The sequence below is a fragment of the Amblyraja radiata genome, chromosome 8 (assembly GCF_010909765.2).
Source record: "Amblyraja radiata isolate CabotCenter1 chromosome 8, sAmbRad1.1.pri, whole genome shotgun sequence".
In the NCBI taxonomy this organism is placed as follows: Eukaryota; Metazoa; Chordata; class Chondrichthyes; order Rajiformes; family Rajidae; genus Amblyraja; species Amblyraja radiata.
Window position 1 is genome coordinate 18,213,482 of NC_045963.1, and position 13,086 is coordinate 18,226,567.

Here is a 13,086-nt window from a genome sequence, read left to right on the forward strand (position 1 = left end):
TATCTTTCATTCATTGTTCTTTTTCTCTCCATCATCGTCTATATCTCTCGTTTCCCTTTCCCATGACTTTCAGTCTGAAGAAGGGTCCCGACCTGAAACGTCACCTATTCCTTCTCTCCAGAGATGCCGCCTGCCCCAATGAGTTTCTCCAGCTTTTTGTGTCTATCCTCCCTTTACACAGCTACGTCCCCAAGCATTATCCCACAGCATTTGGTATAGTTCTCTTCGTCCGTCAGTCGAAACATTCACAGGGATGAGCCCCACTGTACCCTTCTCTGACTGCTGTACAGTAATGTGTCAGGAATTGGCTTGAGTGGGGCCCCATCCGGAACTGCACGTCCCATTATAACCCTCTACTGGATGTAAACCTCTAACTCCATGTTTCACACTCAATGGTTTATCCAACTAAATAATATTTTGTGGAGGACCAGACACACACATGGTGTTGGCACGAAAAAGAATAATGTAAATAGATGCAATCCAATTTCTAGCTACTAGCAAGTCAATAAAGTAATACCATGTCAATTACTCAAAGTGTAGTTCCTAATATGTTAACTCCAATAGTGCATATATGGGTGTTTGATTATACCTCAACATTTACCATATAAATGATGTTACTGCCCATGTTCTAAATACACGCACAGACTAACTGGCTGGAGTTTCCGTAGACAACTGCACCCTCTCACCACGAGGTCCCAATTGCTTTAGAAGCACATCCATAATACCAGTGTCCAAGAGGAACATGGCTCAGCAACTACTGACCAGAGGCACTCACACCTGTGGTGGATGAAGTGCTTTGGGAGGGTGGTTATGATAACAGATCCACAGCAGATATAACCTTGCTGCCTGTCCACTCTGCCATGGATCATTTGGTCAATACATCAGGCTGATGGTCAAATACTATAGCTTGGCATTCAACAAACTCATTCGCCCTCCAAACTTCTCAACCTCAAGGAACTGGGGCTCTTACCCTTATGCAAATGGATCCTCGACTTCCTCATCGGCTGAGCTCATTCAGTACAAATATGGATGGCCAGGATTGTGTAGTTAAACACAGTTCCAATGCCATCTTTAAGTTTGCCCAATACCACAATGCCACCTTTGTTGGATGCAAAACTGGTAACAACGAGTCAGAGTACAACAGGGAAATTATTAATCTGATTAAATAGTACTGGAACAACGCTCTTGTTCTCAACGTTAGCAAGACCGGGGAGATGAGCGTTGACTTCAGGAAGGAAAGCTGAGTGTCCATGAAACTGGCTTCATTGGTGGAACAGTAGTGGAGAGAGACAACAGCTTCCAGGCCCTGGACTTGCACATCTCTGATGACCTGTCCTGAGCCCAGCACATTGATGCAATCACAAAGAAAGCTCATCAACGCCTCTACTCCCGAAGAAGTTTCAGATTTGTTGGGTCACCAAATACTCTGTCGAACGTCTACAGCTGCACAGTGGAAAGCATACTGACTGGTTGATTCACACCCAGGTTTGGTAACGTCAATGCACAAGAATGCAGACGGCTTAAGAAAAGTGGTGGACATTGCCCCATCCATAACAGGTTTTGACTTCCCCTCCATTGAATGGATCGATGGGAAACACTGCCTAAAGAAGACAGCTAATAATGTCGAAGATCCGCATCATCCCGGCGACACTCTCATCTCACTGCTACCATTGGGAAGGTGGTACAGGAGCCCAAGAAATTATACCTTCAGTTTCAAGAACAGCTTCATCCCATCAACCATCCAGGTTTTGAACCTCATGGTAGAACCCTAACCACACCCCTACCTCAGCAACCAACTGGTATAGGTTGCTTTACATAATTGCCTTGCATGAGTATGACGGTTACTTGGTATAACTGCTATTTCATGTTATTATTTGCTATTGTATATTTATTTGTTCTATTGTTGTGTTAATGGGCCTGTATAGTTGCAAGAAGTAACATTTTCATTGCCCGTCAGTCTGAAGGGTCCCAACACAAAATGTCGACTATCCAAGTTCTCCAGGGATCTGCCTGACCTGCTAAGTGTTTCAGTTTTAGAGGTACAACGTAGAAATAGGCCCTTTGGCTCACAAGGTCCACACTGACCTTCGATCACCCGTACACTAATTCTTCGTTATCCCACTTTTGCATCCTACACACTTGGGGCAATTTAAATAAGCCAATTAACCTACAAACCTGCACGTCTTTGGAATGTGGAAGGACACAAGGGCACCCGGAGAAAACCCACGTGGTCTCAGGGAGGATGTACAAACTCTGTACAGACAGCACCCGTAATCAGGATCAAACCCGGGTCTTTGATGTTGTGAGGCAGCACCTCTACCGCGGCGCCACTGAGGCACCTTTACGCCTGCACTATGTGCCTTTATTTTAGAAATGTCATTGTTCTGTTCTCTTGCATATGACAATTAAGCACCCTTGTCTAGATTCTTGATCATGCCCAGTTAACAATTACAGTTCAAATATCCTTGTAAAAATCAATGACACAGATGGTACTTCCGGACCATGTTCTGACCCACTCGCACCGTGTATCATTAACGTTTACACAATTCCTACAGTGAAGGCAGGGAACCACAAACTCATCTCCAGTATTTGATGCTGAGCACCGAGGTTAGTTCATGTGTGACGCCAGAATCGAGAAGCATGAAAACCAGTGCATATTTTCACTGACTACTCTTGCCAACTGAAAGAGATGGCGAGTTAAACACACCATGAGGAGCAACTTAGTGATTTGACAAAAATGGAAAGGGCAAATGTTAAGCAGTACATGCCCGGCTGAAATGTGAACAGCACTGGAGGCGATTCAAAAGATGATCACCTCATTGCTGAATTTCTGGAAAACAAATAGGAACAGAAACCTCGAAATATGCTTCGCCCGAACATAGGAATGACTGACAATAACTATGCAGCTGAATAAAGCCAATTATCTCACCACAAACCACACAACCACCCACAATTGTCAATTTCCCACTTGGACAATGGGGAAGCTTGTGCACCTCATGGTTGCATAAGTTTATCAAGTTTATCAGCCATCACAGCTTGGTTTGGGAACAGCTCTATCCAAGATCACAAGAAATTGCAGCGAATTGTGAACGCAGCCCAGACCATGACACAAACCAACCTCCCTCCTTCTGTTGACTCCATTTATACCTCATGCTACCTCGGCAAGGCCAGCGGCATAATCAAGGACGGGTCGCACCCTGGCCACTCCCTCTTCCCCCCTCTCCCATTAGGCAAAATGTACAGAAGTGTAAAAATGCACACCTCCAGATTCAAGGACAGGTTCATCCCAGCTGTTATCAGGCAACTGAATCACCCTCCCACAACCAGAGAGCAGTGCTGAACTACTATCTACCTCCTTGGTGATCCTCGGACTATCCCTGATGGCTTGCTAAGTGCCTTTGCTGGCTTTACCTGGCATTAAACGTTATTCCCTTATCATATACCTCTACACCGTAAATGGGTCGATTATAATCATGTATTGTCTTTCTGCTGACTGGACAGCACACAACAAAAGCTTTTCACTGCACCTCGGTGCACGTGACAATAAACTAAACTGTTACTGATCTCTACATTTACCTTTTGAGTGTATCGAGCGGTTCCTTCCTGTCTATGACTCCTGTATCTGGATCAACTGTTGTGAAGATGCATCTAAAAAGGAAATATAAAAACATTAAGGCATGAAAGGCACTATATCAGTGCCGTCATGATGAGAATTGCAACAAAACTCATTCGGGGACAGGCAATAGATGCTGGACATGCCAGCAATGCCTATGTAGGGGTTAAAGATACTATCAACATCCAGCTTTAAGGATTGGTGAGACACAGGATCACATAGCGGATACATGCTCACAAAGGGAGGATGTTTGACACAGGAAGCTAATAGCACATTTTATCGGGATGCATCACAGCATGGTTTGGGAACAGTTCCAACCAAGACCTCAAGAAATTGTAGAGAATTGTGGACGCAGCCCAGACCATCACCCAAACTAACGTCTCTTCCATTGACTCAATCTACACTTTACACTGTCTCGACATGGCCATCCGCATAATCAAGGATGGGTCTCACCCTGGACACTCCCTCTTCTCGCCTCTCCCATCAGGCAGGAGGTACAGAAGTGTGAAAACAGATTCAGAGACAGTTTCTTCCCATCAGTTATCAGGCACGTGAACCATCCTATCACCAACTAGAGGGCAGTCCTGACTTATCATCTACCTCATTGGAAACCTTCGGACTATCTTTAATTGGACTTTACTGGATTGATCTTGCATTAACGTTATTTCCTTTATCATATATCTGTATACTGTGAATGCCAGTTTTTCGCTGTATCTCAGTATATGTGGCATTAATAAACTAAACTAATACACTGGCTATTTTTTTACAGCTCGGCACATTCTGCTCATAGCAGCTCAGTCTGTACACACCTTTATCCTTCCACAAGTTTCACAAACCTTTACAAACTTTGAGTTAAGATAGTTAAGAACATACCTTGTGCAAGACATTGCACGACACAACTTTGTAGTCCCAATCTGTATGTCTTTCCAAGTATCCTAAAAATTAAAAACAAATTAAGCGCAATGAAAATGTTATAGAGCGCTCATCTGTGTGAGGTACAAAGCTCCAATTTATTTAGCAATGCATTGTCTTACACAGAAGACAGCTAAGCTTATGTGCACAACCGCAATGGCTATTACTTTTTATTCTTCCTACTGTGGCGGCACCTGGTGGCAAGCCACGGGCACAACGAACCCTTGGCTCTGAAGGGCGGCGTCTCGATGTGGGAGGCGCTAGTCACGGGTTTGTACCCGAGTCGGTATTTAAGGCCGGGCAACGCCTGTGACCTGAGAGGAGTAGGGAGCTGTATCGGAGAGAATAAACACGTCTAGTGCACACAACTTGTGTTCCACTTAGTTTTTGGCTGGACTACTGCGAGTCTCCGTTACACTGGTGACCCCGACGTGATGTGAAGTGGAACCCCAAAGTGTGCAAGCCAAGTTGCCACGAGGGCACAAGCGCACGACTGGGTTGAAGTGTCCGTGAGCGGGATGGCTTCCAGCCACCCCGTAAAATGGTCAACCACCATAAGCAGGTGCAAAACACCCCGAGACGGAGGCAGTGGCCCCGCGATGACCACGTGTACGTGATCTAACCGCCGGCGTGGCACTGCGGACTTGTCGATGCACCTTTGATGTCTGGCACAGGATTCACGCCCGGGCCCAGAGACCGACCTGCTTCCGAAGTCCATGCCACATAAACCTTGCAGCCACTATAGCGACCGAGGCCCGGATGGATGGGTGGGCCAGCACATGGATCACCTCAAAGACGCGATGGCGCCAGGCCGCCGGAACGATAGGCTTCGGCTGACCGTGGATACGTTGCAGAGGATGGAATCCGAGGGGCCCAACGGCACGTCCTAACGCACCAAGTCAGACATCGCGGTGCGGTACGTCGGCATCTCATCGTACGCCAGTTGGGCCGCCGCCAAAGCGGAGTAATCTATTCCCGAGGCCGGGTTAAGCACGGCTGCAATTGCCAGGCGGGACAAGGTATCCGCCACTAGGTTGCATTTCACGACGATGTCGGACATCCATTGTATACTCCAAAATAGCCGCCAGCTGGCGGGCGGACCAAGGATCCGAAACCTTGGTGAAAGCAAACGTGAGGGGCTTGTGGTCCGTGAAGGCTACACCACCAAATAAATCCACTGACATTAAACTTAATTGTCTTATTTCTGGTTCTTTCATCATTTATTGCATTTCCAAATGCATATCATTTGTAAACTTTGAAATGGTGCTCTTTTGGAACAATAATTTTGGAAAATGGGATGTAAATGCAAAGAATGATAATATAACTACCACTATACAAATTATAATTTATATATTATGTTTAACTGTTTTGTAAAATAAATGTATAAGAATGGAGAAAGGCTAACTTTGAGGAGATGTGAAATGATATAAAAGGAGTGAACTGGGACATTTAGTTTTATGGGAAGGATGTAGAAGAGAAATGGAGGACATTTTTACAGAGTTGACGTGGAAAAGCTTTTCCCACTGAGAGTAGGGAAGATTCAAACAAGGGGACATGACTTGAGAATTAAGGGACTGAAGTTTAGGGGTAACATGAGGGGGAACTTCTTTACTCAGAGAGTGGTAGCTGTGTGGAATGAGCTTCCAGTGAAGGTGGTGGAGGCAGGTTCGTTTTTATCATTTAAAAATAAATTGGATAGTTATATGGATGGGAAAGGAATGGAGGGTTATGGTCTGAGCGCAGGTATATGGGACTAGGGGAGATTATGTGTTCGGCATGGACTAGAAAGGTCGAGATGGCCTGTTTCCGTACTGTAATTGTTATATGGTTATTTAAAGGGGAAATTTTAAGAGTACAGAATCTTTATGTTCCTGTTCGGTTGAAAGGAAACAGTAAAAATTGGAAAGAGCCCTGGTTTTCAAGGGAAATTGGACATCTTGTTCGGAAAAAGAGGGAGATCTACAATAATTATAGGCAGCATGAAGTAAATGAGGTGCTTGAGGAGTATAAAGAATGTAAAAAAGAATCTTAAGAAAGAAATTAGAAAAGCTTAAAGAAGATATGAGGTTGCTTTGGCAAGTAAGGTGAAAGTAAATCCAAAGGGTTTCTACAGCTATATTAATAGCAAAAGGATAACGAGGGATATAATTGGTCCATTGGAGAGACAGAGTGGACAGCTCTCTGCAGAGCCAAAAGAGATGGGGGAGATATTGAACAATTTCTTTTCTTTGGTATTCACCAAGGAGAAGGATATTGAATTATGTGAGGTAAGGGAAACTAGTAGAGTAGCTATGGATACTATGAGTTTCAAAGTAAAAGAAGTACTGACACTTTTGAAAAATATAAAAGTGGATAAGTCTCCAGGTCCTGACAGGATATTCCCTAGGACATTGAGGGAAGTTAGTGTAGAAATAGCCGGGGCTATGACAGAAATATTTCAAATGTCATTAGTAACGGGAATAGTCCCCGAGGATTGGCGTACTGCGCATGTTGTTCCATTGTTTAAAAAGGGTTCCAAGAGTAAACCTAGCAATTATAGACCTGTTAGTTTGACTTCAGTGGTGGGCAAATGAATGGAAAAGATACTTAGAGATAATATATATAAGCATCTGGATAAACAGGGTCTGATTAGGAACAGTCAACATGGATTTGTGCCTGGAAGGTCATGTTTGACTAATCTTCTTGAATTTTTTGAAGAGGTTACTAGGGAAATTGACGAGTGTAAAGCAGTGGATGTTGTCTATATGGACTTTAGTAAGGCCTTTGACAAGGTTCCTCATGGAAGGTTGGTTAAGAAGGTTCAACTGTTGGGTATAAATGCAGGAGTAGCAAGGTGGATTCAACAATGGCTGAATGGGAGACGCCAGAGGGTAATGGTGGATGGCTGTTTGTCGTGTTGGAGGCAGGTGACTAGTGGGGTGCCTCAGGGATCTGTTTTGGGTCCTTTGTTGTTTGTCATGTACATCAATGATCTGGATGAAGGTGTGGTAAATTGGATTAGTAAGTATGCAGATGATACCAAGATAGGGGGTGTTGTGGATAATGAAGAGGATTTCCAAAGTCTACAGAGTGATTTAGGCCATTTGGAAGAATGGGCTGAAAGATGGCAGATGGAGTTTAATGCTGATAAATGTGAGGTGCTACACCTTGGCAGGACAAATCAAAATAGGACGTACATGGTAAATGGTAGGGAATTGAAGAATACAGTTGAACAGAGGGATCTGGGAATAACCGTGCATAGTTCCTTGAAGGTGGAATCTCATATAGATAGGGTGGTAAAGAAAGCTTTTGGTATGCTAGCCTTTATAAATCAGAGCATTGAGTATAGAAGTTGGGATGTAATGTTAAAATTGTACAAGGCATTGGTGAGACCAAATCTGGGGTATGGTATACAATTTTGGTCGCCCAATTATAGGAAGGATGTCAACAAAATAGAGAGAGTACAGAGAAGATTTACTAGAATGTTGCCTGGGTTTCAACAACTAAGTTACAGAGAAAGGTTGAATAAGTTAGGTCTTTATTCTCTGGAGCGCAGAAGGTTAAGGAGGGACTTGATAGAGGTCTGTAAAATGATGAGAGGGATAGACAGAGTTGATGTGGACAAGCTTTTCCCTTTGAGAATAGGGAAGATTCAAACAAGAGGACATGACTTCAGAATTAAGGGACAGAAGTTTAGGGGTAACATGAGGGGGAACTTCTTTACTCAGAGAGTGGTAGCGGTGTGGAATGAGCTTCCAGTGGAAGTGGTGGAGGCAGGTTCGATGGTATAATTTAAAAATAAATTGGATAGACATATGGATGAGAAGGGAATGGAGGGTTATGGTATGAGTGCAGGAAGGTGGGACTAAGGGAAAATAATTGTTCGGCACGGACTTGTAGGGCCGAGATGGCCTGTTTCCGTGCTGTAATTGTTATATGGTTATATGGTTAAGGGCATAAACCCAACCATAAGCTCTAATTAAACAACAATAATTGCAATGATGTAAATAAGATTTTTTAAGTGCATTATTTAAACTGGAGGGCTGTTAAGCAAATGTAATCATAATTAACGCAAGATTGGAGCGGATTTAATTTGTCAGTGACATTCTTAATCACACACTAAACAATTACAGAATAACAAGAATTAACCTATACATGAATTAATAAAAAAGGACTATTTTTATTTTAGTTTTTCATATTATTTATAATAATTTTAACAGTAAATAGCTCTGAAAGCTTCCAGGACTGTTCAGGCCTATTCACAGTGTTTTAAAAGATAGCTAAGCTCCCAATGTGGATGGGTCTTATACCGGGAATTCTATGTGGATTCAGAATGTCTTTGAGAAGGAAGCGCTAGACCTGAATCCACATGAGACTAATGCAGATCCACACATAGGTCATTTGTGGGCCTGAACAACCCACCACTGTGTAGAAATTCTTTTTTTTCATTAATACGTATGATTGATCAATTAAACAGTCTGAAGGGTCACAACCTGAAATATCGCCCATTCCTTCTCTCCAGAGATGCTGCCTGTCCTGCTGAGTTACTCCAGCCATTTGTGTCTACCTTTGATTTAAACCAGCATCTGCAGTTCCTTCCTACACATAATAATGTTAACGCACCCTGCGTCACCGCATGATAACTAAGGCAATCAATAGCCTCAATAAAAAAATGGAAATCGATATTATAACCAAAATTAATATTAATAAATATTACACTAGTTCTGAAACTAGCTGGGTTATAACGGTTGTAAAATCAGTGAAGTTATGCAAATAAAAAAAGCCAATTTCACAAGGATACAAAATGTAGCAACAACTCTTTGGAAGATGTCTGCTTAAAATCAGTGCAGCTCAATAACTGAGTAACATATAAATTGTTGTTACTCTCATTCGTAAGGAGGAATATCAGGATAGTTTCATATAAACAAAAGAGCAAGTGTTTTGTTTTGCTCTGAAAGGGCAGAGGATTAATAATTATTAATTAGGTTTAAGAAGGAACTGCAGACGCTGGACAATCGAAGGCACACAAAAATGCTGGGGAAACTCAGCGGGTTGTGGATTAATAACTAATGGACAGATGATCTGTAAATTAACCACAAAATTATTTGTTGCTGGTGCTTTGACCAAAATTATGACATCAGGTCCTTCTGCCCTTCTTCAAAGCGATGCCATGGAAATCTTTGCATGGCAGTAGAAGGCAGAAGTTACCACATCCTGAACTTAGGACAGTTCCTTAGTGCAGAACTCCCTCAGTGATGATATGAAATACAGAACACTGAAGCACAAGATGTTGTCTCAGATTTCCAGAAACGTAAATTGAAAAACTTCCTTTTTTAATTTCTGATTCAAATCCCTTAACTAGGGCTCCGTATTTCATATAATGATTTGTGCATCACCCCAAAAATATCCAATATCTTCTCTGCAAAAATTCAATGGACAGCATTAATTGGTTCTATAACATGACCTGCTGAGTACATATTAATTTCAATTCTCATTTGCTTGCAAATGGACATAAACTGTGTACCTCTGCATATGGCTTGCAATCCTTCACCACAAGTACAGGCCTGAAATTCTCCATCTTAACTTTTTTCTCCAATTTGGTGTTAAAATCTTTAACGGTTGCCTCAGACATCATCATGCAGGAACTAAGATCATTGTAGACAGTCTATAACAGGAAAAAGAAAATTAGATCTTATATCAATGCAGGTTTTAAACATAAGGTAAATTAGAGGTACTGGAGATTTTTGGGAGCCAGATTATATAAAATTAGAAATGCATTCTCAATACTTTCAGAAATTAAGTCTACTTACTTTCCTTCAACTTATTCTCTCACACATGTTCATTCAACTCTCTGAATATTTTGCCACTTGCCTTCACCGATTTACAATGAGCAATTAACCGACCAGCCTCTCTGTGCGATATGGATGGAAAGAACGGTGGCACGTTGGCACAGCGGTGGAGCTACTGCCAGAGACCCGAGTTCGATCCTGATTACGGGTGCTTGTCGGTATGGAGTTTGTACGTTCTCCCGGTGACCTGTGTGGGTTTTCTCCGAGATCTTCCGTTTCCTCCCACACTCTAAAGACGTACAGGTTTGTAGATTAATTGGCTTGGTATAAATGTAAAAAAAATTGTCCCCAATGTGTGTAGGATAGAGTTAATGTGCAGGGATCGCTGGCCGATGCAGACTCGGTGGGCCGAATGGCCTGTTTCCACGCTGTATATCTGAACGGTTTATACCGCTGTATATCATGGTCACAATAATTTTGGAAATAAAGTCTACAAATGAAAATAAGAAACTCACACAATATCTTTAAAGAATTAAAGATATTGAAAACCCCCTGTTGAGATTTTGAAATACAAATCACGAACTTAATGAACAATGGTACAAATCGTGATTTGTATTTCAAAATCTCAACAGGGGGGTTTTCACACTGACAGCCTTAAGTCAGGAATGACTGAGTCTATTTCTCTAAAAACATGGGTTGGAAACTTGCTGAACAAAAGCTGTCTTCAGATGCACTCAGTGAAGAGAACTGAAAACTCTTACAACACAAGACACTCAATCCATGCCAGTTTCCAGCAGGATAATCTCATCATTCCATTCGCCATCTCCTTATTTTCCTTCAACTTACACGCTCACACTTGCTCGTTCAACTCTCCTTTGATTATTTTGCCACCTGCCTTCACCAATTTACAATGAGCAGGTAACCGAGCAGCCGCTCTGTGCAATGTGGACAGAGAGAATGTGGTCACTGAAAGAATGTACAACACTCACACGGATACGGGGACAGTTTCTTCCCAGCTGTTATCAGGCAACTGAACAGTCCTCTCACCAGCTAGAGAGAAGTCCTGACCTCCATCTACCTCATAGGAGATCTCCGAACTATCTTTGAATGGACTTTATTTTTGAACTAAATGTAATAAACTTTATCCTGTATTTGTAAACTGTGGCTTGATTGTGATCGTATGGCTGCCTCGCCAACAGTCTGTCCCTTCCTTCTTTATGTTTTAATGGTATGTGTTCCCCGATGGATGGTTCGACTGCCCCGACCGCGGGAGAATAAAGAGGAAGATTGGACTTTTTGCCTTCCATCACTGTGAGGAATGTGGGGAATCCACTGTGGTGGATGTTTATGTTAACTTTTATGTAGTTGTGTATCTTGTTGCTTTTTTTTTCGTATGGCTGTATGGTAAATCGAATATCATTGTATCTTAATTGGTACATGTGACAATAAAAGATGTTTGAAACCTTTGAACCCTATTAGTCATTCCGCTGTCTGGATAGCGCACAATAAAAAACTTTTCACTGTAATGCTGTACATGTTATAATAATAATAATAATAATAATAAACTGAAGTAAGAAAGGCCAGAAATGAATCTGGATCCCTGAAGGTCTAAGACAGCAGCACTAACTGCTGCACCATCTATCTCTTTATTTCCTCTTTTTGGTAAAAGGCAACATTAAGTGTAAATCTCCAGCGATTAAGAAAAAGGTATAAATATCTGAAGTCTAATGGAGAAGCAGAAAATTATAACAATTCATCAGCAAGTTTGCTGAAGAATATATTTGAGGAACTGTGGCAGGTTATGCTCTTAATTCTGGCCAAACTGGAGCTTCCAGGACACTAAAACTGAGTAAAGGCTTCTGTGCTGCTAGGCCATTTGGTCAATTTAAATGTGCCTTCTGCAGAAATGGGACAAGCTGCAGAATGGTGCCAGCTTGTCTATAGCCTAGATAAGAGTTGCTGGGAGAGAACGGACATCTGCAGATTTTTACAATTAGGTTTAAATTGCATGAAACGGATTGGGTGAATGCAAATGAGACGTACACATTGTAAATATTGTTGCAAAGCTTTACTTTGCTAGATGTTGATTGGGTTAAGTGTTGAGCCTTGTCTGGGTTTCTTAAATATCTGGGCAAATGTTGCTATGTTTGCTTCCTTCCAGAAGCTCCGTTTGAATACAATGTATATAAGATTATATTATTGGGTTAGGGAAATGTCAATTATGTACTGTTATAATTAATATGTGTGACTGGTTTGTAGGGGTTTCCTCCCCCAAGTAATACCACGCCCGTAGTTTGGAAGGGTATAAGAGGGTGTGTAATTCATTAGGGTGTGTCTGTTGAATGTGACTTCTGTTCTGTTTGAACGAGATATTGTTGTCTTACGTGGATGGATCAGCAACTGTCCCTGCAGCTTGTTCTTCAATAAAGTAAGGTTTTGGAACCAGAGTTTGACTTAGTGTTTGACTAAACCAGACTAAGGGGGTAAGTCTAGAACCGGAATTTACAATGCTACACCAATGCTGGGGCTTTTCCAACAAATTGGCTTTGGAAGATCCACGGACATGCACAAATTCCCCGTTCTTGTGTCGTTACTTCTATGTTTGGATGTTTGATTTTGGATGTTATTGTGTGGAGGTGTTCTGGCATGGCAGGAGCCGAGGCATACGCCTTCATTGAAAGGAGACATTAAGATATCGGTTTAAAATCATTTTCATTTAAAAACTTCAATGAGGCTTCAATGACACATGGTGCTTGAAGCTTATTGAGACCACTGCAGCCTCCAAGTCTTCTT

General features: G+C 42.1%; 1 protein-coding gene and 1 long non-coding RNA gene across 2 annotated transcripts in view; both read right to left on the reverse strand.

Annotated features, from left to right (window-relative positions):
• mtarc1 (mitochondrial amidoxime reducing component 1) overlaps nt 1-13,086 on the reverse strand; it is a 44,608-nt gene that overhangs the window by 11,412 nt on the left and 20,110 nt on the right. The window contains exons 4-6 of the mRNA XM_033025294.1: nt 10,029-10,169; nt 4,487-4,548; nt 3,577-3,648 (exon numbers count right to left, since the gene is read on the reverse strand). Coding sequence (XP_032881185.1) covers nt 3,577-3,648; nt 4,487-4,548; nt 10,029-10,169 — 275 coding nt within the window. The remainder of the gene's footprint in view (nt 1-3,576; nt 3,649-4,486; nt 4,549-10,028; nt 10,170-13,086) is intronic.
• LOC116975910 overlaps nt 12,746-13,086 on the reverse strand; it is a 407-nt gene continuing 66 nt past the window's right edge. The window contains exons 2-3 of the long non-coding RNA XR_004412809.1: nt 12,961-12,962; nt 12,746-12,758 (exon numbers count right to left, since the gene is read on the reverse strand). This is a non-coding gene — a long non-coding RNA (uncharacterized LOC116975910). The remainder of the gene's footprint in view (nt 12,759-12,960; nt 12,963-13,086) is intronic.